At 54.5% G+C, this 26,374-nt stretch overlaps 1 protein-coding gene, 3 long non-coding RNA genes and 2 other non-coding genes across 11 annotated transcripts; 2 read left to right on the plus strand and 4 right to left on the minus strand.

Moving 5' to 3' along the window:
• Positions 1-13: 13 nt before the first annotated feature.
• LOC142067366 (uncharacterized) lies at positions 14-2,060 on the plus strand. The gene is made up of 2 exons (XR_012664006.1): positions 14-637; positions 1,173-2,060. It is a non-coding gene; the product is annotated as an uncharacterized LOC142067366 (long non-coding RNA).
• An 8,056-nt stretch (positions 2,061-10,116) lies between these two features.
• LOC142067365 (SUN domain-containing protein 5-like) lies at positions 10,117-16,727 on the minus strand. Its single transcript, XM_075115933.1, has 10 exons — positions 16,646-16,727; positions 15,887-15,954; positions 15,242-15,303; positions 15,035-15,075; positions 14,685-14,778; positions 14,014-14,098; positions 13,330-13,442; positions 12,576-12,743; positions 12,126-12,215; positions 10,117-11,460 (listed from the first exon to the last, which is right to left on the minus strand). Exons 2-10 carry the CDS (start codon positions 15,945-15,947, stop codon positions 11,329-11,331), a joined length of 846 nt encoding a protein of 281 aa, XP_074972034.1. The 5' UTR covers positions 15,948-15,954; positions 16,646-16,727; the 3' UTR covers positions 10,117-11,328.
• A 226-nt stretch (positions 16,728-16,953) lies between these two features.
• Positions 16,954-24,257, minus strand: LOC142067367 (uncharacterized). Of its 6 annotated transcripts, XR_012664010.1 has the most exons (5): positions 23,773-24,255; positions 23,128-23,235; positions 21,870-22,065; positions 18,821-19,021; positions 16,954-17,079 (listed from the first exon to the last, which is right to left on the minus strand). It is a non-coding gene; the product is annotated as an uncharacterized LOC142067367 (long non-coding RNA). The 6 variants fall into 6 exon arrangements; XR_012664009.1 differs by lacking the exon at positions 18,821-19,021 and having other exon boundaries at positions 16,955-17,079; positions 23,773-24,247; XR_012664012.1 differs by lacking the exons at positions 16,954-17,079; positions 18,821-19,021 and adding an exon at positions 19,397-20,999 and having other exon boundaries at positions 23,773-24,247.
• On the minus strand, positions 20,844-20,928 carry LOC142067439 (small nucleolar RNA SNORD45). Its single transcript, XR_012664051.1, has one exon. It is a non-coding gene; the product is annotated as a small nucleolar RNA SNORD45 (small nucleolar RNA).
• On the minus strand, positions 22,894-22,976 carry LOC142067424 (small nucleolar RNA SNORD45). The gene has a single exon (XR_012664036.1). It is a non-coding gene; the product is annotated as a small nucleolar RNA SNORD45 (small nucleolar RNA).
• A 98-nt stretch (positions 24,258-24,355) lies between the features above and the next one.
• On the plus strand, positions 24,356-26,374 carry LOC142067368 (uncharacterized). Its single transcript, XR_012664013.1, has 2 exons — positions 24,356-24,951; positions 25,487-26,374. It is a non-coding gene; the product is annotated as an uncharacterized LOC142067368 (long non-coding RNA).

The following is a 26,374-nucleotide window of genomic DNA, read 5'->3' on the forward strand; positions in this document are numbered from 1 at the left end:
GCGCCGCGCGCAGCACCGACCTCGGCCGCCGCCCGCGCCGGAAGGGCGGAGCGCCCGGCAGGGCCCCGCTAGGGCTGCCGGTGGCGTTCGCCTGACCCGCGCCGGCGCGCTCGGGCGGGACCCGGCGGGCGGGACTCGGCGGCCCGCTGCGCGGAAGGACCCCGCCCGGAAGCGGGCGCGCCGCAGCGGGCGCCACGGCTCTGGGGAGGGGCTCAGCCCAGGGAAGGGGGGCGACGGCGCTGCCCTCGGAAATGAGCCCTTTCCTTCCTAAGTAACGCTCTTGCTTCGACTGCGCCGTTAGCGGTATCCTGAAGAAGACGGAATTTGGGGAATTTTCCGTAAGCCCTAAGAGTGATCTCCGTGAGCCCGGCACACAGACTTTGGCGGCCGGAGTCGGGAACTGAGAGACAGGGAAGCCCTTGTTCTACGACTCTAGCCTTGAGGAGAGCTGAGACACTGATGGAAGCAAACGTCCCGGCGCAGAAGCCGCTGAGAACGGGGCGATAAAGTGTATAGTCAAGGAGAACAACTGATTGGGATGCTGACAAGAACTAAAGCAAAGTGCCCTGTACGGGAGCTACCCTCGATATAGCAGTAAAAATCAGGCCCATACGCCGGCAACCGCCCCCTGTCTCTAGTAAGCAAGCCCCTTACTCCCTGAGCACGCGCGGTGAATTAAAAGCGAGCTGTACCTTTACATCGAGGCGAGAAAGCAATGAACCAATTATTAGTTGAGGCGTGTGAATATTAGCTGTGACTGACACATTTAACTGTACAAATGCCTTGCAGTTCCTCGGGGTGGGGTGCAGCTTTGTGGGTTACCACCTAGCACCCATCTTTGCACAAAAATTCATCAAATAAAACGACTCCGCCCTGTGTGGAGTTTGGTGTTCTGCACGTCAGGCGGACGAACCCGCCTTTCGGGGTAACGTTAGTTACCAACGCTGGGCTCTGGCAGATGCCATCCGTGCCGGGCGGGAATGCCTTTCTGAGACTCTGAATGAACAAATATGCGTAACGCTGGCTGGCACCGAGCAATGGAAAACAATGCTCTTTTCTGGGCCTGGATTTTGGGTCTGGGGAAGGGGTTGGGGGCATGTTGGGGAGCTTTGGTGTCTTTTTCAATACAGCAAATACTTGTCCAGCATGTCACAGTATTAATCTTCCCGCAGGTAAATAAGACGGCGGTTTACAGCCATGAAGCACTCTCTGAGCCATGTAGACGTCACACCTGGTGACAGGATTTGTACCGTCCAGCACTATATTCGGAGGGTGGGTGACGGGGTCTGTAGTGAAGCAGGGGCGTTTTGGTGTGTAGCTGTACATAATTTCACAGAGGGTTCAGTTGGGAAGGGACTTCTGGAGGTCACCCAGTGCATGCCCCCTGCTCAAGCAGGGCCACCCAGAGCCCACGTCCCAGGCCCATGTCCAGTTGGGTTTTGACTGTCTCCAAGGATGGAGACTCCACAACCTCTCTGGGCAGCCTGTGCCAGTGTTTGACCCACCCTCAGAGTAAAGAATAAAAAACCCAAAACAAACCAGAAAGTATGTTTTCTTGTGTTCGGGTGGGATTTCGTGTGTTTTCATTTGTGCCCATTGCCTCTTGGCCTGTCGGTGGGCACCACTGCAGAGTGCGTGGCTCCCTCTGCTTCCATACCAGGAGTTCCTGTTCATGCACGTTGATGAGATCCCCCTGAGCCTTCAACAGGCTGAACAGTCCCCGCTCTCTCAGCCTCACGCTCCAGACCCTTCATCATCGCCGTGGCCCACCCTTGGACCGTCTCCAGTATGTCCGTGTCCTGGACACGGGGATCACAGCACTGGACGCTGCGCTCCAGGCGCAGCCTCACCAGCGCTGAGCGACTTCCCCAAGAAGTCCGGGAAAGCGCACCCTGCCAGCACTGAAAGAAGGGCCTGTCCAAGTTAAAAAACAAAATCTCACAAAAATCCCTCCTTCTCAGCTGTTCTTGCCGCAAATCTGGTTAAGTGTGTATACGCTGATGGGTTTAAATGTACTGGATTTGAAATAAACAGGATGCTTTAAGTCATTCTTAAGGAAAGGCTACACAGTTTCACTTGAATCATCCTCACTGAACCGTCACTTGCTTAGGAAGCGTGGCCGTGAAAGAGGCCACGCGCTTGGGGCCGACATTCTGTTACTGCTGGGTAGTATCTAAATCCTTAAGACCGACGCGGGCGCAGGCAACCGCAGCGCAGGCCTTGGCGTTGCTGCGCTGGAAGGGCTGTTCAGCTGCCGGGGGCTGTAGCACAGCGAGAACCGCAGTACAGCTGTAACGTACGACAGACACTGCACAACTTACCTGAGATAAAATTTAAATGATGCGGCGAGCAAAGTGAAGAAAAGCAACTGCACCTCGCTGCTTATAAACAGCTTTTTACCAGAACGCAGCAGTGCCCGTCAGAAATAGCATTTTGCTCAGCTAATTTTACCGCAAAAAAACCTTGTGTTGTGAGGTTCTCGTTTCTTGCCCCTGATTGTATTTGGGCTTTTGGGGTAATACCCAAGTTCAGAACAGCGTCTTTATAGAGGAAGATAAGGCAGCTTCCTACAGGTTCTTTCACATGGGGTCAGTTAAAAAGGAAAAACATGTATAGAACGGAATGATCACGTTTCTTTCCTCTCACTATAATAAAATCACGTACCTGTATTTCTCAGGAGCTGTACTTTACATTCATCCGTAAAGAAGCAGCCTTCCCTAAGGTGCAAGAAGACAAGTATCTGCGTCATCAATGCTACAGGTTTCTTTGAGGCGCAGAGATAAACGCCCCGAATGAAAATTTCTGTCTGCTGGACCCAGGTGATTAAGACGGTTAAGCCACAGAGAAGAAGCCCTGTTATGCTGAGCCATGTGAGAACACAAACTACTTTCTGTCCGTACTGACTCATGGGCGTGTGCAAAATATCGGTGATCTGCAAGTAGTAATCCAGGCACCTTCGGCGAGAAAGAACACCTATCCGTGTTGTAATCTAGGAGAATGTTTCTGAAAGGTCTAGAAGCCAGTATCTAGTGGCTTTCAATTTTTTAAAAAGATGCAGGTTTCTCAAGGCCACACAACCACAGCGTTAGCATATTTGTTTTAGCAAGCGGTGGCCCTGTAGGTCACCGTGTGCTGTGACAAGGTGGTCCTGAGGAGACAGAATTGCTTTTTTAAATTTCCCTGAGATTTGTTTATTTGATATCCACCCAAACCCCAGTGTTAGAACAGTGGGACAAATCTGTATCGTCATAAACAATACAGAAACACCTAAAATCCAATTCCTTGTTGCATGCTGAATGCCTTCGCAGACAAAAAAAAAAAAAAAAAAAAGGAAAAAAAAAGTCTGACTTATGTTCCCTTTTTCGATCACATCAATTTTACAGGGAAGGTGTTTGCCTCTTCTCCCACCAAAAGCCAAAGATTTGAGCGAAAGGGAGTGAGTGGGGAAAGAGCACAACCAACCTCTTTGGAATTCAGAAATGTTTAGAAAACACCAAGTTTGTCAGTGAGAAGGGATGAAGTAAGAGAATGGCCGGGGAGTGCAGAAGTAGTGTTCTATCGTGTATGGAATAAAAACATTTGGAAGGAAAATGGTTTTCTCCACGTCTTTGTAACTGTGTTGAGAAGCGCACAAAAATCCTCTTCCGTGAGAGCACAGGGCGCCACAGCAGCCCCATGCGTGCTTGATACATTTCATTAAGCCTTCTGTTTGCCAACATCCTCACGAGATATGATCATCCTTTGAGTCTGAGCAGGCCCCTTGTAAATCCAAACAGAAGAATTGCAAGAATGTTCGCTGATCATTTTTCACAATATTTTAACCAGATCTTTCTACACTTGCTGTCGTGGTTTAGCTGGCAACTCAGCCCCACGCAGTCGCTCGCTCACTCCCCCACCGGTGGGATGGGGGAGAGAATCAGAAGGGTAACGCTCGTGGGTTGAGATAAGAACAGTTTAATAATTGAAATAAAACCAACAACAACAACAAAGCAATGGAAAGGAAAACAACGAGAGGCGCGAAACCCGGGGGGGTGGGGGGACGAACCACCGAAACAAACCACAGGCGACGCAGCCGCTCGCCGCTCGCTGCCCGCCGACCCGACGCCGCGCCTCCCCGAGCCGCAGCTGCCCCCCCGCCCTTAATATACTGGTCATGGTGTCACATGGTATGGAATGAACATGCCATTGGCCAGTCGGGGTCAGCTGCCCCGGGCGTGGCCCCGCCCCGCCCAGCCTCCCGCCGACGCGGCAGAGCGCGGGAAGCTGGAAAGGTCCCCGACCACCACAGGCACCGCAGTGAAGAGAATTAACCCCTTCTCAGCCAGAACCAGCACAGAAGCAAACACGGTTTCGGTATTGCCACCTTCCATTCGTGTACTGTTCCTGGATTCAGCCTTCGCTTAGAAAAAGGACTTGTGACCTAAATGGCAAAGCATTTCCCTCTCCTAACTGGCTTTCCAATCCATTACTTCCTCACAGAGATGCTGTCTGCATCTTCCGTAGACTGCGTTTGGTCTGGTGCCTCAAAGGATGGTAAGAAAAGCCGTATTCAGGACAGAAGTCCATACATTTCGGTGCCCTCTCTCACAGCAGCCGGGAGCAGATGCTCACATAAATTTAAGGAGCGAGGTCACGTTTCAGCATAGCTGTCTCTCTCTGTCAGCCGGCTGTACTGCCCACCTCAGTCAGTGACTCAGCCCTCGTTATAAGGCAACTGCAGTTATGCAGGTCTTATAACTAATTCATTAATTTTCCTAATTTCTACACTCAGATAAGAAAGAACAAAAGAAGGAAAGAAGGTAAGGGAGGGAGGAAACGAGGATGGGAGCAAGGGGGAGACGAAGGAGAAGAGAGAAAGAGACAAAAAAGAGAGAAACCCTCATCGTTGGTAAGCCCTCTTAGTCAGGAAAACAAAATCTTGAGAGCGGATTATGCAACTAAATGGCTGAAATTCCACCTGTAATGGCCTTCTGCTAAGCTTTGTCTCTCCTAAGTCGTCAGCCTTTAAGTTCTCTACTTGCATTGCAGTACCGCAAAGTCCTCGTAGAGTTAACAATAGCCAGCACCCTTTCTACCTTAATAATATGCTGCTTTTAATTCCCCACAGCCACCTTTTTTCCCTAGCCTCCACTCCACACACCCTCACTCTTCACCATTGGTGATCCGGAGGAAACTGCTGCTGCTTCTGGAGTGATTTAGCAACCCTTGACACAGGAAGTCGGGTCTTTGCCCTTGCAATTGACTCTCCAGCCATACCTGGAAAGGCAATACGTGATGTCACTTCAGGAGTTAGAGAATGATTGAAATGGTTATAAAACCAAACTTGGTTAGTCTTTGAGAGCCCTGCGTGAAGAAAGCTGGGCACGAAAGAGATGGATCAATGACAATTCTGATGAGCTCGGTCTAGGGAGCTGTGGGAAGGGGAAGGAAACAAAGGGAGAGCTATGGGAGGGGAGGGGAATTTAGGGAGTTGGAGCAGGTGCTGGGAGCCAGGACTCCTCAGTTCTCCTTTCAGCTCTAGGACTGTGGTAAACTTTGCCAGATACAGTTCCTTACCCATTGTTCCCCACCTCTGTCAATAAGGATGTGGGCCAAAAGGCAAAGAGAGTTCCTAGAGGATGCCAGTACCTATTTCACCAGCCCTGCAAGGCTGGGGCACGTGCATGCCACAGACAATCCGGCAAACCCCAGCTCAATAGTCCAAAGGTCAGAAGTCAGGGACAGAGTTGCTGCAGGAAAGAAATTTAGCAATAGCATGGAGATTGTGCTTATGGTTGCCATAGGACTTGAGCTGGGATTTGCGTATGAGTAAAGGCTGTAAAAAACCCAAGAGCCACATTTACAGTAACATACAAGACTGAGTTTATAATTAAAAGAGAGTTACCTCTGGGCGTTGTGAATGGAGTTTTTTAGATGACTTAAAGAATCACCGTCAAAGGTATTAGCAAAATTGGTTTTAAGAAGATATTGTGAAAGTGCGACTTCACAAAGTTCGATGGCAAGTTCACTCTATTAATTACTGCATGGAAGAAACATATAAAGGAAACATGAGTTACACTGGAGTTAAAATGATTCACAGAGAGACCATGGATGCAAAAGGGCAAGGAAGACCCTCCCATTGAGTCATGAGGTTCAGAGCAGAACCCCTTGCTGGCTAAACTCCTGATGGAGCTTAGGTGTGGCCTAGGTCCAACCTTAGTCTCAGACTTGGACAACGTTTTATGTCTAAGGGATGGAACATGCAAAGTTTACGTAACGTTTCATTAGCATCAATTCAACACACAATCAAAGTTACCAGGACAAAATCAAAGTCATCATACTACAAGGTTTTGTGTGATATCAGCTGCTTTCCAAATCTCTGCCCTTGGTGAAAGGTCTCTCTGCCTTGAGCGGCAACCCTGAGAGGTGTCCCAGCTCAAGGGGAGATCACCACCACACATCCACGCTGCCTAACCAGGAGAGCTCAAAGGTGGCTCACTTAGGCTGTCATATTTATGGGATAAAGTGGTTGGCTCGTAGCCAAATCGCGTGCGATGGACAAGGTATGCGTGAGACTCCTTGTACCCACAGCTTTCTTCCTGATAAATGATAAATGATCCTTAGGCAAGGCACCTGCTCTTGATGTGTCAATCACGTGATGGGTGTTCCAAGCTCATATGCACTGATGCCCTACGGTGGCAGTCTGCTGCTTCGTGGGTTTTTAGAGAACAGATTGAAACTAGAGGAGTTCGTGGGCCCGGCTACGGCTCAGGCCTTTACCTTCTCCGCAGCCTGCACCAAACCACCACTGTTGCATTAATAGTAGGAGTCTGAGGAGTGGCAAGGTTCAGACAGGACCCCCTTGCTTTCTAAAATCCTCCTCCGAGAGGAGTCTAGGTGCGGCTAGGTCCAGTCTTAGTCTCAGACGGTTTATTTTCTAAGGGTTGTAGAAGCAACCACTCATCAGAGTATTTGTTGTCAGTAACTAATCTGGCAGATGCCCGGCCTGCTCACGTTCAGTGAGAACCATCACGGCTAGATCAATGAATAGTGCGATTTATTAAAGCGACAGATACACAGGTTCTTTGGGTCACCGGTGATAAGATTGCTGGTTACAAGACGCACATAAATACCGAGGATATGAGTACACTGCTGGGCTACAAGTATGCTAAACAAATATGAAGCAACTCTACTATGAAGCAAAGCAACTCTAATACGTTAGAGATTTAAAGTGACTCTGTAGAGGTTTCCAATCTTACCCAAAGGCATCCCACCGCGGGGTAAGAGAAGCTCAGCCCATCGACTGGTCCCAGAAGTCAGAGTGGTACGCGATGGTATCTTCCCTGACACCCTCTTTCTCTTCACAAATTTCATACTATTCTTTATCTTTCAGGTGGAGCTTGAGTGACTCTAGTCATACATCCCTTTATTATGGCTGGCGTAAAATTTCCTCGCTTTGCTTTTAAAGATGTAGGCTAGAAAAATTCAAAGCGCGTGCCCAGTGAGGGGTGGCCGCACCTTAGAGGCGGGTAACTTTTGGGATGGAGGTGTGTTTTGGTATTAGAATGATATTATAGTGAGCAAAGTTCACCAAAAGGACAGCATTTAGTCAAAAGCATGACGGACCGTTGGCCCAGGGTCGCAAATGTGCAGCGTACCAGCTCCATGGTACCTGGAGTTCCCGTTTATCACAGAGCCCGGCCGCGATGCCCCCACACCGCTCCACCTTCCGGACAACTCCTCTCAGAGTCAGTACGCCAAGTTCTCCTGGCATTGCTGACATCTAAGGTTACCAGGGAACTTTCATGGAACGGCTTCCTCGCACGTCAGCTGCATTTCACCCTGAAAGCTTCTTCAGCGCTGTACCTTTTCTAAAAACATAAGCTCAGCGTCTAAGTCACCTCCAGCGATTATTCCACACACCACCAGTCTGGTCAAGGGGTCGAGCACATCCGTCACAATGGGTTAGGACCAGCCTTAGGTTGATTCTGTTGATGCAATTCAGAATTTTCCTATGATTTGAGGGTAGGTTTGCTATAGGGGCCATTTCTGGGTAATCGCAAGAAATGAGGCCACCCCAGGCTGCTCTAAATGAGGGTTTGGCTACACGTGCATCGATTTTAGGGTACCATAGTTACCAAATCTTGAGCCGGTCACCAGCTCGGTGTTTGAGGTTAGGGATACTTCATGGATCAAAGGCTGTAGTTACCTCGTATGGATGTTGTAGTTTAACACCAGTAGGCTGCTACGTTGCTTGATCTCTCTGCCCTGGAGGGATGGGGAAGAGGCTTGGAAGAGTAAGAGTGAGAAAACTTGTGCGTTGAGATAAAGACAGCATAACAGGTAAGGCAAAAGCTGTGCTCACAGGCAAAGCAAAACAAGGAATTAATACACTACTTCCCCTTAGCCACTTCCAGGAAAGCAGGGCTCCCAAGGCCTGGCCCTGGGAGCCCCGAAGAGCTGGCCCAAGGCTTATTGCTCGCCCCACAACCCGCCCTGCAGTCTGCCCGGCTGCCATGGCGTGACCGAAATCGGGAATAAAACTCCGTAACACCAATGTAGTATGAAGAAGCGGGCATTCTTTATTATGGTGCCAGACGCACAGGGGATAATTCCTCCTAGTGTGCATACCGCAAGGCGTGATAGACAAAGCTTAGATTGCTCGGTTATATACATATGCATTAGCTTTCCTGGAACTAATTCTAACACTTGCTTCCTAATTACCCGTGCGTTTTAAGTCCCTCAGAAGCCCCTCAAGAGGTATCGGGTGGTCCCTAGTGCTTTGCTGAAGGGGTGTTTTTTCTGTCCTTTCCATGAACTCTGAGTCCTTTTTCCACATATGGTCGTGAGTTGGCCCATCAAGTAATCTTGTCACAGTGTGTGGCAAGGTGTGTCGGTTTCACCGGGTGTTGTGACTCTTATCTAGATGGAGATGTCCATAGTTCCTTCTGTCTTGGTTTCGACTGGCGCCAGCTGCTAGGTCGTTTGCATCCCCGTCATGCTCGCAGAGATTACGTCCTTGAGTGCATTCTTGCCTAGAGGCCCCTCACAATATCAACCTCTGATATTCAGTTCACAATAACCTTTGTGCCTGACTGCTCAGGTGCCGATTCAGATCGGTGGTGGCAAGAATGATCCTCCAGCCTTCCTGCCTGTGCATCCTGAGCGTGAACCCTCTCTGCTTCTTCCCCAGCCTCAGCCACAACAGCCTCTGCTCCTCATCTCTCAACAACATATTCAAGACCACCTGTATCTCCTTCCACTCTGGGTCATGATTCTCCACAACAGTTTCCAATACCTTCGCCACCTTTGCCGCATCTTCCCCATACATTAGAGCCATCTCCTTCCAAGCCCATCAGCCTGCTACTGAGAAGGGTACTTCAACCCGTACCCACCCTCCTGTCGGACCCACGGCCTGCCTTAAGGGTGCTTGTAGCACTGCCCCCTGTCTCCTAGTTCTTCCTGCTACAGCACTGAAATTCCGGCCCCCCTTCACTTTCTATTACTAGCGATAGAACGAGGGGAGATGGCTTCACGCTGCATCAGGGGAGGTTTAGATCGGATATTAGGAACTACTTCTTTACTGCAAGAGCGGTCAGGCATTGGAACAGGCTGCTCAGAGAGGTGGTGGAGTCACCATCCCTGGAGGTATTTAAAAGACGTGCAGATGTGGCCCTTCAGGGCATGGTTTAGGAGACATGGTGGTGTTGGGTCGGAGCTTGGACTTAATGATCCTAGAGGTCTTTTCCAACCTTAGTGATTCTGTGATTCAGCACCACCATTTACACCCCCATATCCACTTGTCCAACTTCCGTGTTTCCACACTGATCGTTACCTCCCTGTAGACTTCCCTGTCCCGGAGCCACTAATCATCCTACATCATCTTCCTCTTCCACCAGCTCCTTGTATTTTACACCTCCTTTTACCAGTACTACATGCAGAACAACATCATTTGGGTGGTTTGTCCCAACATTGTTCTAAGGCCAAAACATTTGCATCCTTAGTAATCGATCCGCGATCTTTTCCCCTTTTCCAACCGCTGCTCTGCAACGTGAAAAACAAACCCACGTATGGGATCTCATCCCATTTTCCTTCTCTTTTGCAAAACATCATCGACTGCACTATGGTATTATTGCATTATAATATATATTATTTTAATATAGTAGTATTATAGTATTATATTTCAAAGTACAGATCGGCGACCAATGATTACAATGCTCAGTTAACTGCTTCCTTGTGAGGGGATCGAACCCACCCCCACCCCCCTTCCAATGCTTCAGTCAACGCCCTAGAGGTGACTTCTTTAAGACCTTGCCTTTAGACGATTCCCCACCCATATTAAATGTGACTTCCAAAACAACTATCTGATCCGAACATGCAAAAATAAATCCATATTCTGATAACCACGCCAAAATTCAGAGACCGGTCAAGACAAGTAGCCAAACTGGGGACTCAAACCCCATTCAGTGGGACTCTAACCCGCTTGGTCAACTTCGGGGACTCGAAGCCCTTTCCAAACCAGGCAGGGGACTCGGACCCCCCCAACAAGAAAACATCCTTGGCAAAGTTCTTCTTCTCTTAATAACTGACCAAAACAACTATTACAAGCACCGGTACTTAAAACCAAATTATAACTACAATTTCCAATTAAACAACCTTTCCCCTCCTGCGCGGGCAGCCCTTTGGCTGGTACGTGAGGCATTCACGCCAGCAAGCGCCTCATTCCTTGACCTCTCGCCGGGCCTCGAACCCAGCGGCGGGACTCGAACCCGGGGCCCTGGCTGGCGCTCCGGGCGCGCCCGTAGCAACGTGCTCGTCCGTCGGCACGCGGCCGCAGCGGGGCGGGGCCAGAGAAGGGGCGCTGCGGTGGTTGGCGGGGGGCCCTGCCTGTCCCCGCCTGGCGGGCGCCATTGGCTGAGAAGCCGGGAAGAGGGTGGGCGGGCGCCTGGGGGAGCTCCTGCAGAGCCCGCGCGGGCCGGCGGGCGGGGCCAGTCGCCCTCTTGTGAACTGAAGCCGGGCCCTTCGGCCTGCCCTGGGCTGGGGCCACTTGCGGAGCCCCCAGGGGCGGCGGGAGGAGCGCTGACAGGCTGGGCCTCCCCTCTCTAGATTCAGTCTTGGGAATGCTTCCTATCTTCCTCGTTTTTAAGAAAAAAATTGCATAGAAGTTGTAACATTTTCCACACGCTCCCGAATTCCCCTCCCGCAGCGTGGAACGTCTTGAGCACCCCACTTTGGAGACAAATCTTCTACAGTTCTACAGCCATCTCAATTGCCACATCTTTTAGATTTATTTGTTCTTCCTCCCCTTCTTCTTCTTTCTCATGTTTGACTTTTTTTTTCTCTCTGGTTTCACCTGGGGCTTTCCGGTTGCGCCATCTTCCCATGAACCTGCACTCGATAAATGCAGGTGTACGCTGGGTTTCCCCAGTTGCTCTTCACAAGAAGTTTGATAGACGGAAAGGCTCTGGGAAGCGGCGCGTTCTGTGAAGAAGAGTGGGAAAAGGAAACGGGGGTGTTAAGAGCGGCAGTGCAATCACCCCGTCTTTGCATGCCGGCCCGGCTGGGGCTCGGTCTCCCTTCCCTCTGCCCCTTCCCGCTGCTGCTTGCTCTGTGCTGACAGGGAGGCCGGGGAGGCGCTCCTGCGCGTGGGGCACCTGGTGTGCAACCCCGCCGAGCTCCCGCTGCCTGCTGTGCCTGCTCTCCCCCTGGCAGGCGTGAGAGCGCCGCGGGAGAAGGGGCGTGCTATGGTGGGAGGAGAGGACACTGTCCAGCCTGCCAGCAGGCCGCAGCATGGAGCGACGGTGCTGCCCGACGCCTCTCGCCACCAGGCCGCCCTGTTTCTCCACGGCACAGACGCTGCTTGCGTGGAGTGGGCGCACGTGCAGCTGCCTCTGCTGAAGGCACCGGGCGCAGCCAGGGATCTCTCGGGACTCGTGCTCCTACGGGCCTGACCCTGCCCTTGCTACCCTCTTGCTACCACCACCGCGTGCTACTCAGCCCTCCCAAGCCCGCAGGTCTCTCTCTCATGACGGCGGCCCGGGCCCCTCTGCCCAGGGAGAAAAGAAAGCATGCGTGCCCTTCCTCCATGGACTTGCAGGCAAACCTGCTGTGCTCCCTGGCATCTCGTCCCCGTGCGTGGAGCGTACCTTCAGAGGGAAGGTCTGAATAGCCTCTTTTGCCACGTTGTACGTGAACGTCCCAAGGAGAGTTTCCTCTTCTCCGTCCGCATCCACTCCCTCAGGGGCAAAGCACAAGGAGAGCCGCTCAGACTCATCCCGACAGAGAGGCAAGGTACGCGCTGGCTCAGCCCTGTTATCCACCCACCCTCTCCTGGGGCTCGAGCAGCAGCCTAGCACCGGGTATGGTGGAGCTCAGTCTCCGCTTTGAGATTTGGTCAAGAACCCAGAGGTGCTTGGCCAGAACAAACCTTAAGAGGGATGAAACCTCTCGAGCCCCTGAAGCGTCCCGCGAGGGCACTGCAGTGCTCGCGAGAGATCAGGACACAAACCCCAGAAGATGCACAAAAGCAAGCAGGGCCCTGTCCTGGCTTTGCCCCAGGGTCAGATGCCCGCCAGAAGCGCCCAGCAGAGACTTACAAAGACAGCGACGTCTCTGGGGGCACTGATGACGGTCCCAGATGGAGACACGTCTTTGGAGATGTGCTGCACAGTGACGGCAGTCAGATGGACTCGTGCTGGCAACCTGATGACCACCTGGCCCTGATGCCCTTGGAAAGGCCAGCAGTTTCCTGGGGAAACATCCGCCTGCAACCAGAACGCGACAGCAATGAAGTGTGAGAGAGCACTGGGGCCAACACCACTGCCCATGTAGCTCGAAGCATAGGCGCCAGCATGTCTGTGGGGCCTATTTCAGCTTGAAAATGAGGCGCCTGTGAGGAACTGGACAGAAGTAGGAGGCCCCCTGCCCTGCCTGACAAAGGGGGTCTCAGTATTAGGGAGCAGAGGAGAAGAGTGGTTACGAAAGCATCCTAGTCAGGCCCGCGCAGAAACACGTCCCTGCCCAGCGGCTCTGCAGGGCACCCGCCACCTTCCGCCCGCAAAAAGGCACCGTTAGGGGTGAGTGTGGAACCAGGGTCGCCAGGGAGGAAGGCTTTCACCCAGCTGTGGCAGAGGACTGTGGGCAAGATGCAGCAGTTCACCTCTGTTCACCTCGCCAGGGGAACCACGGATCTCTAGCAAGCCCAGCCCTGTGTGAGAGCTTTGGTGTCCGGAACCTGAGCAGCACGGTGGGCTTGACCAGTACCACTGGCCTGAGGGGAGAGCCCCTGAGGTCAGTCCCCAACTTCTCAGGAAGGAAGGACACCTTCCCTGAAGATTTCTGCTACGATACCTGCAAAATAGTCTCAGGAGGCTTGGCAGCGCGGAAGAACCATAAAACCCTGCAGCCCCAATTCTCTTGGCAGTCGTAGGTCTCGGAAGTTCTCTGCCTGTCAATGGTGGCACCTGTAAGGAAGGGAGAGCAGATGACTGCTAGAGGCCGCAGACTAGAAGGGAGCTGGTGCTCAGGAGTATTTGTGACGCCGCCGTCCAGCTCCACGTCTGTCAGTCCTGTCCTCATCACCACGCTGGGGGCGGGGGGGTGCCCAGCTGCACAGAGCAATGACGGCAGCCCCATCCCTGGTGAGTGCTTCTCTCACAGCACCACGAGGAGAAGGTCTGAGGGCTCTGGGAGCCTGCAGGCGCCCACGAGCATGACAGCAGACCAAAGCTGAGGGCTTGGAGCATGAGCAGCAAAGGACGGCCCAGCCATTCCCTTTGCAAATGCAGCGCAGAGGAGCAGAGCCCCTCCATCAGCACAGGAAGACGTGCGGGGGCAGCGCCAGGGGCACCTGTGTGGAGGCCGAGGGCTTGACTGGGAGGGAGTCTGAGCGACCCACTCTGCCACAGCCTTGCTCTTGGACCCCGTGAAGGATTTAAGCTGCCCCATTTTGGAGAGCAGCGCCTGGAGCACGGGCTCCTTTGGGGAGTGCTAGAGGCAAGCGCAGGACAAGGACTGGGCTGCTTGTGTCCATACCAGAGCTTTCCAGGGCCCAGTCAGACATCTCGACGTAGGCACCCAAAGCCTTCTTGGACGCTGCCTGGTTCACTTCCTGAGCTTCCTGGGAACGCCAGAAATCAACACAGAAAAGGACCACATCAGCAGGCAGTGCAGCGTGGCTCCTAGCGCCCGCAGAGGCAAAGGGTCAGTGTCAGGAAGGCAAGGCAAGGCAAGCCTTGTCCACAGAGCTGCAAGACTCTCTGCTGCTGGCGTGAGCCGTGAGGACTAGGAAGATTATCTGTGGCCATGGCCATGGCCATGACCCCAAGGTGTGCTGATGTGGGTCCCCACACCACCGTCCACACCCTCTGTGCTCTCCAAGTCAGGAGGGGGAGAGGCTCAGGCCCTGTAAGCCATGGCTGGCACTGTACGTGTGCCTGGGTGCCACCACCGCCTCAGGAGCCTGCTCAGAGGAGCCAGAGGCACCAGCGCACCTAGGAAAGGCTCTCAGGAGTCCTCTGAGAGGATGCAGCCTCATTTTGCTGGGGCTGGAGAGGGGCCTGTGCAGTGCAGAAGCTCACCCAGCAAGCTGCTGGGGCAAAGGCTGGGTTGCTGCAGTCAGCAGTCTGACCCCACCAAGAACCCTGAAGAAAATGTTCTCAGGGGTTCTGCCCAGCCAAGCCTCCCTCCCCAAAATGCAGGATCACCTTCAAACTGCGGATCTGTGCCCTCAGCCGAGCCACCTCCTCCAGCAGAAAGCGTGTCTTTTGGGTTTCCTCCGCCGCCAAAACAGGCAAGTTCCTGCACGACAGGAAAGCCGATCTGGTCAGAGAGCGGCCCATTGCCTCTGGGGAGCGTCTGAGCTCAGCAAGAGGAGAGAGAGACACGTGTGCTTTCCCTGCTTTGCCAGTGCTTCCCTTCCGCACCAGGCTGAGCAAAAGGCAAAGGCAGGAGGGAAGTACGGGAGCCCTGGCTATTAGGAAAGTGAGTGCAGGTAGCACGAGGTCGGCTGACGCTTCTGCACAGAACCAGTTCCAGCTCAGGAAACCTCTCTTACCACAGCATCTTCAGGTTTGCCGACGACACACGTGTCAGCTCCTGGGAGGGAAAAATGCTCCATTAGAGCATCTGCTACCAGAGTTGCCGCGGCTTCCCAGGAGAGGCTTCCCTAGGAAGGCACAAGCTGCCGCTTCTTTGGGTCAGCCTGCGTGGCAGCAGCACAGCCTGTGATTCCTCCAGCCACTGCCAGCAACGAGTCACTGACCTCTATCAGTCCCTTTGCCTGCGTTGTCCACACCGGCAGCGAGGTCGCGCAGGAAGCACCAGCTGCAATTCACATCACCGAGAGACGGTTATTTTAGCGGAGTTGCTAGCCATCCCCCTGCAGCTGCGTTGTCGCCTGCCTGGTGCCCTGGGGCTGGGCAGCAGGTGAGCTGAGGAGGTGGGGAACGTGGGGTGCAGAGAGAGGACGCGCCTCTGACCGGGAGCCATCAGCCCAGGCTTGAGGGGACTGCGTAGCCGTGGCCTTCAGGTGTGCTCGGTGCCCCAGAGCTACTCCCCATTTCCCCTCACTGCTTCGGTGAGCACCGAGGCTGGGCTGCATGGGCTAGGAGAGGTACCTCTCCATGGGTCCCCCTGCACGGCCCCTCCCGTCTGGGAATCCCCAGCTCAGGCTTGGAAAGAGCTACGCCCTTCTCTCGCAGACTTGCAGACTAAGCAAGCCATTTGGCCCAGTGGCCAGAGCAGCAGCACGGCTGGGAGGCTACCAGTCTTACCGGTAGTCCAAACGCCAGTGCCAGTCAAGGACCTCCTCAGGACGCACCCGCACCACGGGCGTTTCACACATACTGGCCCAAAAGGAAAGCTGGCATCCAGCACAGCCAGGCTGTGTTTGCTCATGAAAACTCACCCAGAGCCACTGGGAGCCACAGGAAGAAGACTTTCAGGAACCTCTTGCTCTGCGGGCCCATCTTTTGCCTAGAAGAGAGTCCTTTGGGTGTCAGTACTGCAAGTCTTGGGCAAACCCCCTCACCCGTGGATTTCCCTCCTCAGGCCCTAAAGCCATTGCTTTGCACGCCTTTCCACACCATTCAACGCTGCCGGCAGATCTTCCCCAAACGAAGGGCTCCAGGAGCACCTTCCGAAAGGGAATGAAAATCATGCAGGGAAGTAGAGGGGTTGAGCAAATGAGGACTGCTTTTCAGTAGTTCTTCTGGTGTGGACCTTGCTCTCTCTTGGCTGAGAGAGCAGGCCTGTTCTCACTTGCAGTCACACAGATTGCTCTTAGGGGTGTTTCTCCGCACAGCTGGGAAGCGCAGGGGCCTTGTCTGGCTTTCCTTCCAGACCTGTGTGGTCTCTTGCCAGAGCTGGGGAAGACCCTTGCCCTGCGGAGGCTTGGCTGTGCTCCTGAGCTTCTGGCTACACGGCGGTTTGTCCTACTACATCTCCGGGAGGGTTCTGGGGCTCCGGCAAACGCCTGGGAGTGGGGCTGCCAAGGGGCTTTGCTCTTGGCTCTCCCCGAGAACGGGCACCGCACAAACTTTGGCGCACGAGCGGGAGCCCCGGGCTGCTGGGTGGGGAACACCCTCTGCTCTCCCCCTTGCTTGGGGGAAGGGACATCCCCCTTCTCCCCCCGCCCCCCACCACAGCAGAAACAGGTAGTACGTACCTGGCAAAGATGCGTGTGCTCAGCAGATGTCTCCACAGGGAGACAAGGGCACCTGCCGGATGCCAAGCCAGGCTGAGGACCGCCCCTGGGCAAAAAAGCAAGAGAAAAGTTAGGCCTGTCTCTTGAGGTCTCTTCTCTAGGATGCCCAGCCACACGTGTTTGAGCTCCCTGCGGGAAGGCGGGCACCCAGTCCTACGCACTCCCTCCCTCCCTGGGGCAGCCTGCACTTCTCCTGCCTCTCGTGACATTTGGCCAGAGCTCTGGCACAGCGCAGCTCTCCAAGTTCACCCCAGGGGACTTCACAGCAAGCAGCAGTGCTGAGCTTACTTGCAATTCCTGTGGCCTTGTTGCGCCACTTGGCAGGCCCTTGCGTGGCAGAGCAGGGAGCCGAGGTGGAAGGGACCGTCACCAGCTCCACCTCCACGCACGGGTTCCTGTGGGAGGAAAAAGACAAATGCTGGTTGCCCACCATCGCCACGCCACGGGAGCCGAGGCGGGCAGGAGCAGCCTGAGCAGAGGCCCTTGTCAGAGGACGGGCTGCCCCAGCCCACCCAGCAGGACAGCCCTATTCTGAGCCCGTCACTCCCTGCTCCCTGGCACCAACTGCCCCTTCGCAGACACCTCTCGGTGGCCGTCTGGGGAGAGGGCACAGGCTGCTGTCCCCCACCGTGGGCCGTCCCCCACCATGGGCCACACCCCTCCTCCCTGGTCACTGGCGTTCTCCCGACCCCTCTCCTCCCCGCACAGCTGCCCCACCACAGCCAGGCAGGACCCCGCCTCAGCATCCCAAGGGGGGGGCAGTGTCAGGTCCCAGGGGCTGGCCTGATGTGCAGCAAAATCTCCCTGCAAATCAGGGTGGGCTCTGACCCCTGCAGCACAAGGCTACCCCCTCCCCAAAGGCCCCTGCTGCACACTGGCTTCTGACGCCACTGACTACATTGGGCCACGGCCCTGCTACTCCGCCCGAACCTGACGCCCCAGGCAGGAGCAGCCCACTTCGTACCCGCTGGCCTGGCAGCAGCTCGGCCCCGCTGCCTCCCCTGCCAGCTCTTGTCTGGCATTAATCCCAACGGAGCCTTTGGAGGCCCCTTGGTGTCTTCCCTGGGGGGCCTTTCTCCTCGCCATCTCTGGGCCAAGGCAGGCTCCCCGCTCAGCTCTTCCCCCTCAGCCCCAGCAAGCGTGGCCTGCCCAGGCAAAACCAGCTCCAGTAGCAGCCACGTGCCTGCCGCCTCTCAGCAGGAGCGCACCTGCCCGGGCAACAGCCACACACATCTGTGGGCTCCTGCCCCACGCGCCACAGGGCTGTGCGGGTGGCCAGCTCTGAGCTCACAGTGGTGGCTCTGACGTCACACTGGGGCTCCCCAGGGCTGAGCCAGGAGGGGCAGAGCGGCTGCTGCCGTCCCAGGCGCTGGGAGCCCGTGCCTGTGGGCGCGCTGAACCCTGCCACGCTCCCGTGCCAGGCGGCTGCCTGGCCTGGCCTGCCGGGCAGGGTTCCATCTCTCCTGGGCACCCCCGGGAAACCAGAAAGGGTGCTGGAAAGGGGGCTTTGCTCTTGCCCCACGAGACAGCCGCTTCCAGCAGCGGTTCTCCTCTCGGAACCCTTTCGCGGGCCAAGAAGAAAAAGGGCCAGTAGACCGGAATGTGCTGTCAGGCGCCCAGCGGTACATCTGGTTAGCAAGGACTGTTTGTTTTCTTGCCCCTGCTGGTTCTGCCTCCGCTTCCCTCATTTGAAATGGCAGTGTGAGCGTCCTCCTTCCTTGTCTTGCAGTGGCCTGGAGGGCCCAGGAGCAGAGGGGCACAGGCTGCGCTGAGGGCTCTGGGCAGCACGGCCCGTACCAGGCTCCCAGCCTGGCAGCACGGGGTCACAGGCTGTATGGAGCACGGCCCTGCCAAGTCCCACCTCACTGCCCGCTGGGAGCCCCACGCCGGTGCAGGGCCAAGCCGTGCTGGGGCAGTGCGGGGCTCCAGCTACACAGCCATGCCAGCCGCTTTAGCAGGGGAGCACAAGGCGCCCACTTCCCCCTGGGCAGCCCCAGGCTTGCCTGGGCCCATGGACCCGCCAGCGCAGCGGGCCATCCAGGCAGCAGAGCTGCCAGTGCCGTTGATGACAGGAGGGCCCTGGCAGCAAAGGGTGCCTGAGGGGCTTGCGGCAGGCTGGGCAGCTCTCACACTCACGGGTCAGGGCGGCATTGGGCGTGATCCTCTGGGTAGGGACGGGCTTCCCTCATCCAGCTCTGGAAGGGGGCTCCTGTGGGAGCGGTTCCTGTCCCTGGAATGCTCCAGATGGGCTTTCCGAGTCAACAGAGAACATGGCTGACTGGGACATCCTTGATGGAGAAGGCGCTATACCCCAGGATGCCATGTCCATGACAGCAACTGCAGGACGGAGAAACAAAGGGTTGCAAAAGGCAGCGCCTGTGGGAGCGAAGAGCCTAGCCTTAGCGTTAGATGGTGGAGCCCACGATGGCAGCACCCCAAGGGCTGCGGAACCAGACAGCCTTTCTGGGAAGCCCAGAGGCGGTGGTCCGTCAGAAGGGAACACGGGTCAGGGAGCTCAAATTGGCAAGGGCAGAACAGAATAACGAGGGGCGAAACGCTCAAAACTTCCCCGTCGACAGTAACCAATGTGACACAGAAGGACCCCCAACAGAGAGCAGCGAGATCTAGAACGGGGACGCGCACGGGCTGAGGAACGGGGTTTCCGACAGGCCAGTCACACAGGCTCTCGACACCCGTTCGACAGAAACTTGGCAACAGCCTGGGTGCCGGGAAGGTGCTAGGCCAAATTGTTCCCTCCGCTCCTGCGGCCCCACTACCGGGACAGTGAGGGAGGAGCTCCGAAGCCTGGGAGCCCCGAAGAGCTGGCCCAAGGCTTGTTGCTCGACCCGCAACCCGGGCCTGCCATCTGCCCGGCTGCCGCAGTGTCACCAAAATCAGGAACAAAACTCCGTAACATCAATGTAGTGATATCCTGAAGAAAATGGTCGTTTTGGAATTCTCCGCTGAGCCACAAGAACGAACTACGTGAGCTTGGCAAAACAGAATTTGATGGCCAGAGTCGGGAACTGAGAGATAGAGAAGCACTTGTTTTACCACTATTTCCTTGAGGAGAGCTAAGAGACTGATCAAAGCAAACATCCCACCTCAGAAGCCGCAGAGAACTGGGCAATAAAGTGTATAGTTAAGGAGAAGAACTGGTTCTTCCCCCAGAGGGTGGTGGAGCCCCGGAACAGGCTCCCCAGGGAGGCCGCCACGGCACCAAGCCTGGCGATATTCAAGCAGCACTTGAACAACGCCCTCGGAGGCACGGTGTGAATTTGGGCTTGTCCTGTGCAGGGATGGGAGCTGGACTTGACGGTCCTTGTGGGTCTCTTCCAGCTCAGGACATTCTACGAATAGACGCAAACTGCACAGTGAGGAAAAATCGAGGTCTGAGTAGCGAATACAAAGATTTCTGAGGTAGCACTGACGTGAGCCAGTTCGCTCCTGGGACACAATGTCTTATGAACACAACAGTGCTGGTCTTGGGCCCCAGCTGGCTTTATGTTTTTTCTCCTAGCTCATGTCACCTGTAAAAACAGTAGTTGAGAATTTATTATAAAGAGCATAATAGAAGAAACAGCTGAAATGAAGGAATATTCTCGGGCCAACCCTGAAAAACGCTAACAACTTTAACTTTCCGTCCCTACAGTCAGCTGGAATCTTACAGTCGCCAGCTAAAATTCAAGTCTTACAAAAATGCAAAATGGAACCTACAAGCCCAACACACAAATATATTATCTACCTTTTTTTCCCCCCTCAAAAAACAAGTCTGAACACGTGACTGTTGACTGTGATCAAAGGAAGATGTGACATGACCCTTCAAACATTCTGGATGCGTAGGTGGGACTAAACCGTGTTTGTGAATTAAGAATATGCATGCTCATTAAGACAGGCGGGTTACATTTACCACCAAACCTCTACATCAGCATTTGCCAACACTGTTCAGCTTTGAGTACCCAGAGCTGCGATCAGTTAACGTGAGAGCACCTCCTAGTAACATCCAAGTATTAAACTAACAACTATACCTCCCTAGCGCGTAAACGGAAGGAAGCTCAAATTGCGCCCCCTTCTCCTTACGCTGCCTTAGAACGTGACAGGCATTTGATTCCAGGTTGAAAAAGCGCCACGGTCACAGTCTAAGGAAACTGGAGTTTCCCAGGTCTCAGAGTAATTCTAGAGCTAAAGTGGTGACAGACATCACCTTTACATCAGATAATACATGCCAACACTCATCACTGACCCGAGAAGGCCACCTCCTCCTGTCCTGCCCAAGGGTTTGAAATCCAACACACTTTCTTCCCAAAATGGGACGCTACAAATAAATAAGATAACACCGTTAAGGCATTACTTGAGATGGGACTAGAAACACATTACGCGAGCAACCAAGCACTTGTCTGGAAGCACTGGAGCCTTTCGGGTACTGTTTTTCACCACAGTTTACTCGAGAAGAAATATAACAGGCAGAGCAGATGCTGAGAAATTTCAGCTACCCTGGAGATAGCTGTGGTGAACAATAAGATTGAGACTAAGTGCTGCTTCTCAGCGGGAAAGTACCCACCAAATAAATACAGTGCTCAGACTGGTATAATTTGTGAGTGATACGGAGGCAAAAAAAAAAAAAGCAGACGTGAGGAACATAAGACCCGACTACAACCTTTCTTTTGTGTAGTACTAAAGTGTAAACACACTACACACAAAAACTATAGGTATTACGTGAACGTACAGGTCATGTCGTCATTACACAATTACTTTAATACTCACTAATATTATTTCTGTCCGTACCAGTACCTATAAAATCCAAACCTTTACTCATCCTCTGGCCGTACGCATCTTTCACCTCAACATACACCAAGAAGCATTCGTAAACTCCAAACGTGACTACCTACAAATTCCAGTAAAGCCTGCAGCTAGGACATATTTAGAGAAGACTGTGCAAAATTCGTGAAGAATACAGACAACATCACCAGTCAAGCAACTGAAAAAGCACGACGTTCCCAAATTCGACAACTTCTTGAGAAGAGGAACCGTAAACCTTTGCCCGCTGCATTATGTTTTTTTTCCTCAGTAACACACCAAAATAGTTTTTGCCGTTGGTATCCAACAGCACCTGGTTCCTAAGCCCGCAATCATCACAATCACTGACTCAAAGGCGCTGTCTCAACAACTACCCTGTTACCTTTACCTGGACGTGCTGAGGGTCGACAGAAGACGAGGATCAGGACCTGCGCCGGCACTTATTCCACCACATTCGCGCTGTCAGGGTTTGAGGAATGCCAGAACTTCGTCCATCTCCATTCGGTGCAGCCATCCCACGAGATCCACTGCTGTCTGCCCCAGGAAACACTGCCTGCCCTCAAAGACTCCAACGGACTGCGTCCCTAAGCGGGGCATTATTTTAGTCCTTCATCAGATAAGCGCAGCATCAAACCAGAGCAAGGAAAATGCCTTAGTTAACCCTTACAAAGCCTGCAGGGCATCACATGCTTCCCAACCCATCAACCACTCAGGATGTGCAAACCACGCACGGACACGACCTGCAGTACACACGCCTACGCTACTACACTTCCCTCCTCCCCTCTATTTTCTGCTCTAAAAGTACCAAGCTCAATGCCAAGGTAAACATGTGCAAGTAGTAAGGCACCAATTCACTCTAGATCAGCGGCTATTACCTTAGCGCCCAGACAAACGCTCAAATCCCCACGAGTCTCAAAAGTAACAACTCTAACATTTAACGAAACTTACCGGCAAGGGCCAAAGCTGCCACCACCAGCAGCTGCACTAGGAAGGCAATTCTCATACGCGCGTATATCTATCTCCCCTTCCTCTATTGTTTACCTCTGCTACCCATAAGCATTACTTTCTCGATGCAGCACTTTAAGCCATGTCTTTTCCGCACGGCAACAACAATCGTAAGCAATAGTGCCTCCAGCTGCCTTGCGGGCACTAAACACGACTGCCAGCTTTTCCCCCCTCCAGACATAAGCAGCTATTGACGCTTTCTGCCTCCTGGAACTGCAATGCAATTACTGGGGGCTACATCTGGTAACCTCTGCCTCCGCCTGATGCTGCTAGTTGCCGTGTTCATCAACCCAAAGAACAACAGGGCAGTGCTGCGCCCACATTCAGGACAGTGGCCTTCAAGGGAGACACGTGGAAATACAGCTGCAGCCTCCTTGCAGACAGAGAAGCAACAAGTACTTTGTTCCCAGGTCTCAGAGTAATTCTAGAGCTAAACTGACCGTCTTCAGGTTTATACTCAGATAATACATGCCAAGACCCACCACGGACCATGGGGAACTAACCTTTGTACGTCACGGGGGATGGCAGGGCAAGAGAGGAGCAGCTGGGGAGCTCGCACCCACACCCTAACACTCAACATGGGAATAAGGGTTGTCACACCTAAAAAAAGCACAGCTGTGCTGAAGTTAGCTCATACTCACACAACTGCCTTTCAGTGTCCCACACAAAGCTGCAGAGGCCAAGCGTTTCTCCAGAAGTAACGTGCTCAGGGCATCAGGTTTTCTTAGTGCGCCCTTTCATGGCATGACCTTTAAAAAGCACCAATAAAACATAAGTTCAGGTTCAAAAGGAGCTTTAAGATCATCAAGTCCAACCGTTAACCGAGCACTGCCAAGGCCACCACTTAAACCACGTCCCCAAGCACCGCATCTACAGGTCTTTTAAATACCCCAGGGATGGCGACTCCCCCACCTCTCTGGGCAGCCTCTTCCAATGCCTGACCGCTCTTGCGGTAAAGACGTTTCTCCTATTATCCAATCGAAACCTCCCCTGGCACAACTTGAGGCCATTTCCTCTCGTCCTATTGCTTGTAACCTGGGAAAGAGGGCTACCCCCCCCTCACTACAGCCCCCTTTTGGGCAGCTGCACAGAGCGATAAGGTCTCTCTTCCTCAGCCTCCTCTTCTCCAGGCTAAGCCCCCCCAGCTCCCTCAGCCACTCCCCAGCACGCTTGCTCTCCAGACCCTTCCCCAGCTCCGTTGCCCTTCTCTGGACACGCTCCAGCACCTCAAGCGCCTTCTCCGCCGGGCACGTTCCAGCCGCTCTGCCCCAAGCCTGGAGCCTTGCCTGGGGTTGGTGTGACCCAAGGGCAGGACCGGGCACTTGCCCTTGTTAAACCTCGTCCAGTTGGCCTCGGCCCGTCGATCCAGCCTGTCCAGGTCCCTCTGCAGAGCCTTCCTGCCCTCGAGCAGATGCCAGCCGGGTGGGTCAGGGCCAGCTCGGCGGGTTTCCAGCCCGGGAGCATTTCGGGCAACGCCGCAGCAGCACGTGCCTGCTCGGAGACGGATCTTCCTCCGCCTGCCCGGACCGCGGGCACGTTCCCGCCCTCCTTCCCGGCCTGCCCGAGCCCTCCCGACGGAGCGAAGGAAAACCCCCGATGAGCCCGAGGCGAACCCCAGCTCGCCGCTGACCAGGGGTCCCCCGGCGCCCGGCCCGACCCAGGCGGGCTCGGCCGCACTGCCCGACCCGGGCCCACCGCAGCGCAGCGCAGGGCGCGGAGCGGCCGAGCCGGAGCCCCCGCGCCGGAGCCCCCGCGCCGCCCCAGGGCTCCGGCGCCGCCGCTCCGGCCGGGCCGGGCCGGGCCCCTCCCCGCCGCGCCGCGCCGCGCCGCGCCGCGCGCAGCACCGACCTCGGCCGCCGCCCGCGCCGGAAGGGCGGAGCGCCCGGCAGGGCCCCGCTAGGGCTGCCGGTGGCGTTCGCCTGACCCGCGCCGGCGCGCTCGGGCGGGACCCGGCGGGCGGGACTCGGCGGCCCGCTGCGCGGAAGGACCCCGCCCGGAAGCGGGCGCGCCGCAGCGGGCGCCGCGGCTCTGGGGAGGGGCTCAGCCCAGGGAAGGGGGGCGACGGCGCTGCCCTCGGAAATGAGCCCTTTCCTTCCTAAGTAACGCTCTTACTTCGACTGCGCCGTTAGCGGTATCCTGAAGAAGACGGAATTTGGGGAATTTTCCGTAAGCCCTAAGAGTGAACTCCGTGAGCCCGGCACACAGACTTTGGCGGCCGGAGTCGGGAACTGAGAGACAGGGAAGCCCTTGTTCTACGACTCTAGCCTTGAGGAGAGCTGAGACACTGATGGAAGCAAACGTCCCGGCGCAGAAGCCGCTGAGAACGGGGCGATAAAGTGTATAGTCAAGGAGAACAACTGATTGGGATGCTGACAAGAACTAAAGCAAAGTGCCCTGTACGGGAGCTACCCTCGATATAGCAGTAAAAATCAGGCCCATACGCCGGCAACCGCCCCCTGTCTCTAGTAAGCAAGCCCCTTACTCCCTGAGCACGCGCGGTGAATTAAAAGCGAGCTGTACCTTTACATCGAGGCGAGAAAGCAATGAACCAATTATTAGTTGAGGCGTGTGAATATTAGCTGTGACTGACACATTTAACTGTACAAATGCCTTGCAGTTCCTCGGGGTGGGGTGCAGCTTTGTGGGTTACCACCTAGCACCCATCTTTGCACAAAAATTCATCAAATAAAACGACTCCGCCCTGTGTGGAGTTTGGTGTTCTGCACGCCAGGCGGACGAACCCGCCTTTCGGGGTAACGTTAGTTACCAACGCTGGGCTCTGGCAGATGCCATCCGTGCCGGGCGGGAATGCCTTTCTGAGACTCTGAATGAACAAATATGCGTAACGCTGGCTGGCACCGAGCAATGGAAAACAATGCTCTTTTCTGGGCCTGGATTTTGGGTCTGGGGAAGGGGTTGGGGGCATGTTGGGGAGCTTTGGTGTCTTTTTCAATACAGCAAATACTTGTCCAGCATGTCACAGTATTAATCTTCCCGCAGGTAAATAAGACGGCGGTTTACAGCCATGAAGCACTCTCTGAGCCATGTAGACGTCACACCTGGTGACAGGATTTGTACCGTCCAGCACTATATTCGGAGGGTGGGTGACGGGGTCTGTAGTGAAGCAGGGGCGTTTTGGTGTGTAGCTGTACATAATTTCACAGAGGGTTCAGTTGGGAAGGGACTTCTGGAGGTCACCCAGTGCATGCCCCCTGCTCAAGCAGGGCCACCCAGAGCCCACGTCCCAGGCCCATGTCCAGTTGGGTTTTGACTGTCTCCAAGGATGGAGACTCCACAACCTCTCTGGGCAGCCTGTGCCAGTGTTTGACCCACCCTCAGAGTAAAGAATAAAAAACCCAAAACAAACCAGAAAGTATGTTTTCTTGTGTTCGGGTGGGATTTCGTGTGTTTTCATTTGTGCCCATTGCCTCTTGGCCTGTCGGTGGGCACCACTGCAGAGTGCGTGGCTCCCTCTGCTTCCATACCAGGAGTTCCTGTTCATGCACGTTGATGAGATCCCCCTGAGCCTTCAACAGGCTGAACAGTCCCCGCTCTCTCAGCCTCACGCTCCAGACCCTTCATCATCGCCGTGGCCCACCCTTGGACCGTCTCCAGTATGTCCGTGTCCTGGACACGGGGATCACAGCACTGGACGCTGCGCTCCAGGCGCAGCCTCACCAGCGCTGAGCGACTTCCCCAAGAAGTCCGGGAAAGCGCACCCTGCCAGCACTGAAAGAAGGGCCTGTCCAAGTTAAAAAACAAAATCTCACAAAAATCCCTCCTTCTCAGCTGTTCTTGCCGCAAATCTGGTTAAGTGTGTATACGCTGATGGGTTTAAATGTACTGGATTTGAAATAAACAGGATGCTTTAAGTCATTCTTAAGGAAA

Source organism: Phalacrocorax aristotelis, chromosome 21, assembly GCF_949628215.1.
Source record: "Phalacrocorax aristotelis chromosome 21, bGulAri2.1, whole genome shotgun sequence".
In the NCBI taxonomy this organism is placed as follows: domain Eukaryota; kingdom Metazoa; phylum Chordata; class Aves; order Suliformes; family Phalacrocoracidae; genus Phalacrocorax; species Phalacrocorax aristotelis.

Excerpts from the sequence above, each read along its gene's own strand:
- LOC142067365 (XM_075115933.1), bottom strand. The coding sequence starts at position 15,947 with ATGGGCCCGCAGAGCAAGAGGTTCCTGAAAGTCTTCTTCCTGTGGCTC. Across the intron at positions 14,099-14,684 it reads CACAGATCCGCAGTTTGAAG|GAAGCTCAGGAAGTGAACCA; the intron begins GTGATCCTGCAT and ends TGGCGTTCCCAG. Across the intron at positions 12,216-12,575 it reads CCAGAGACGTCGCTGTCTTT|GGAGTGGATGCGGACGGAGA; the intron begins GTAAGTCTCTGC and ends TTTGCCCCTGAG.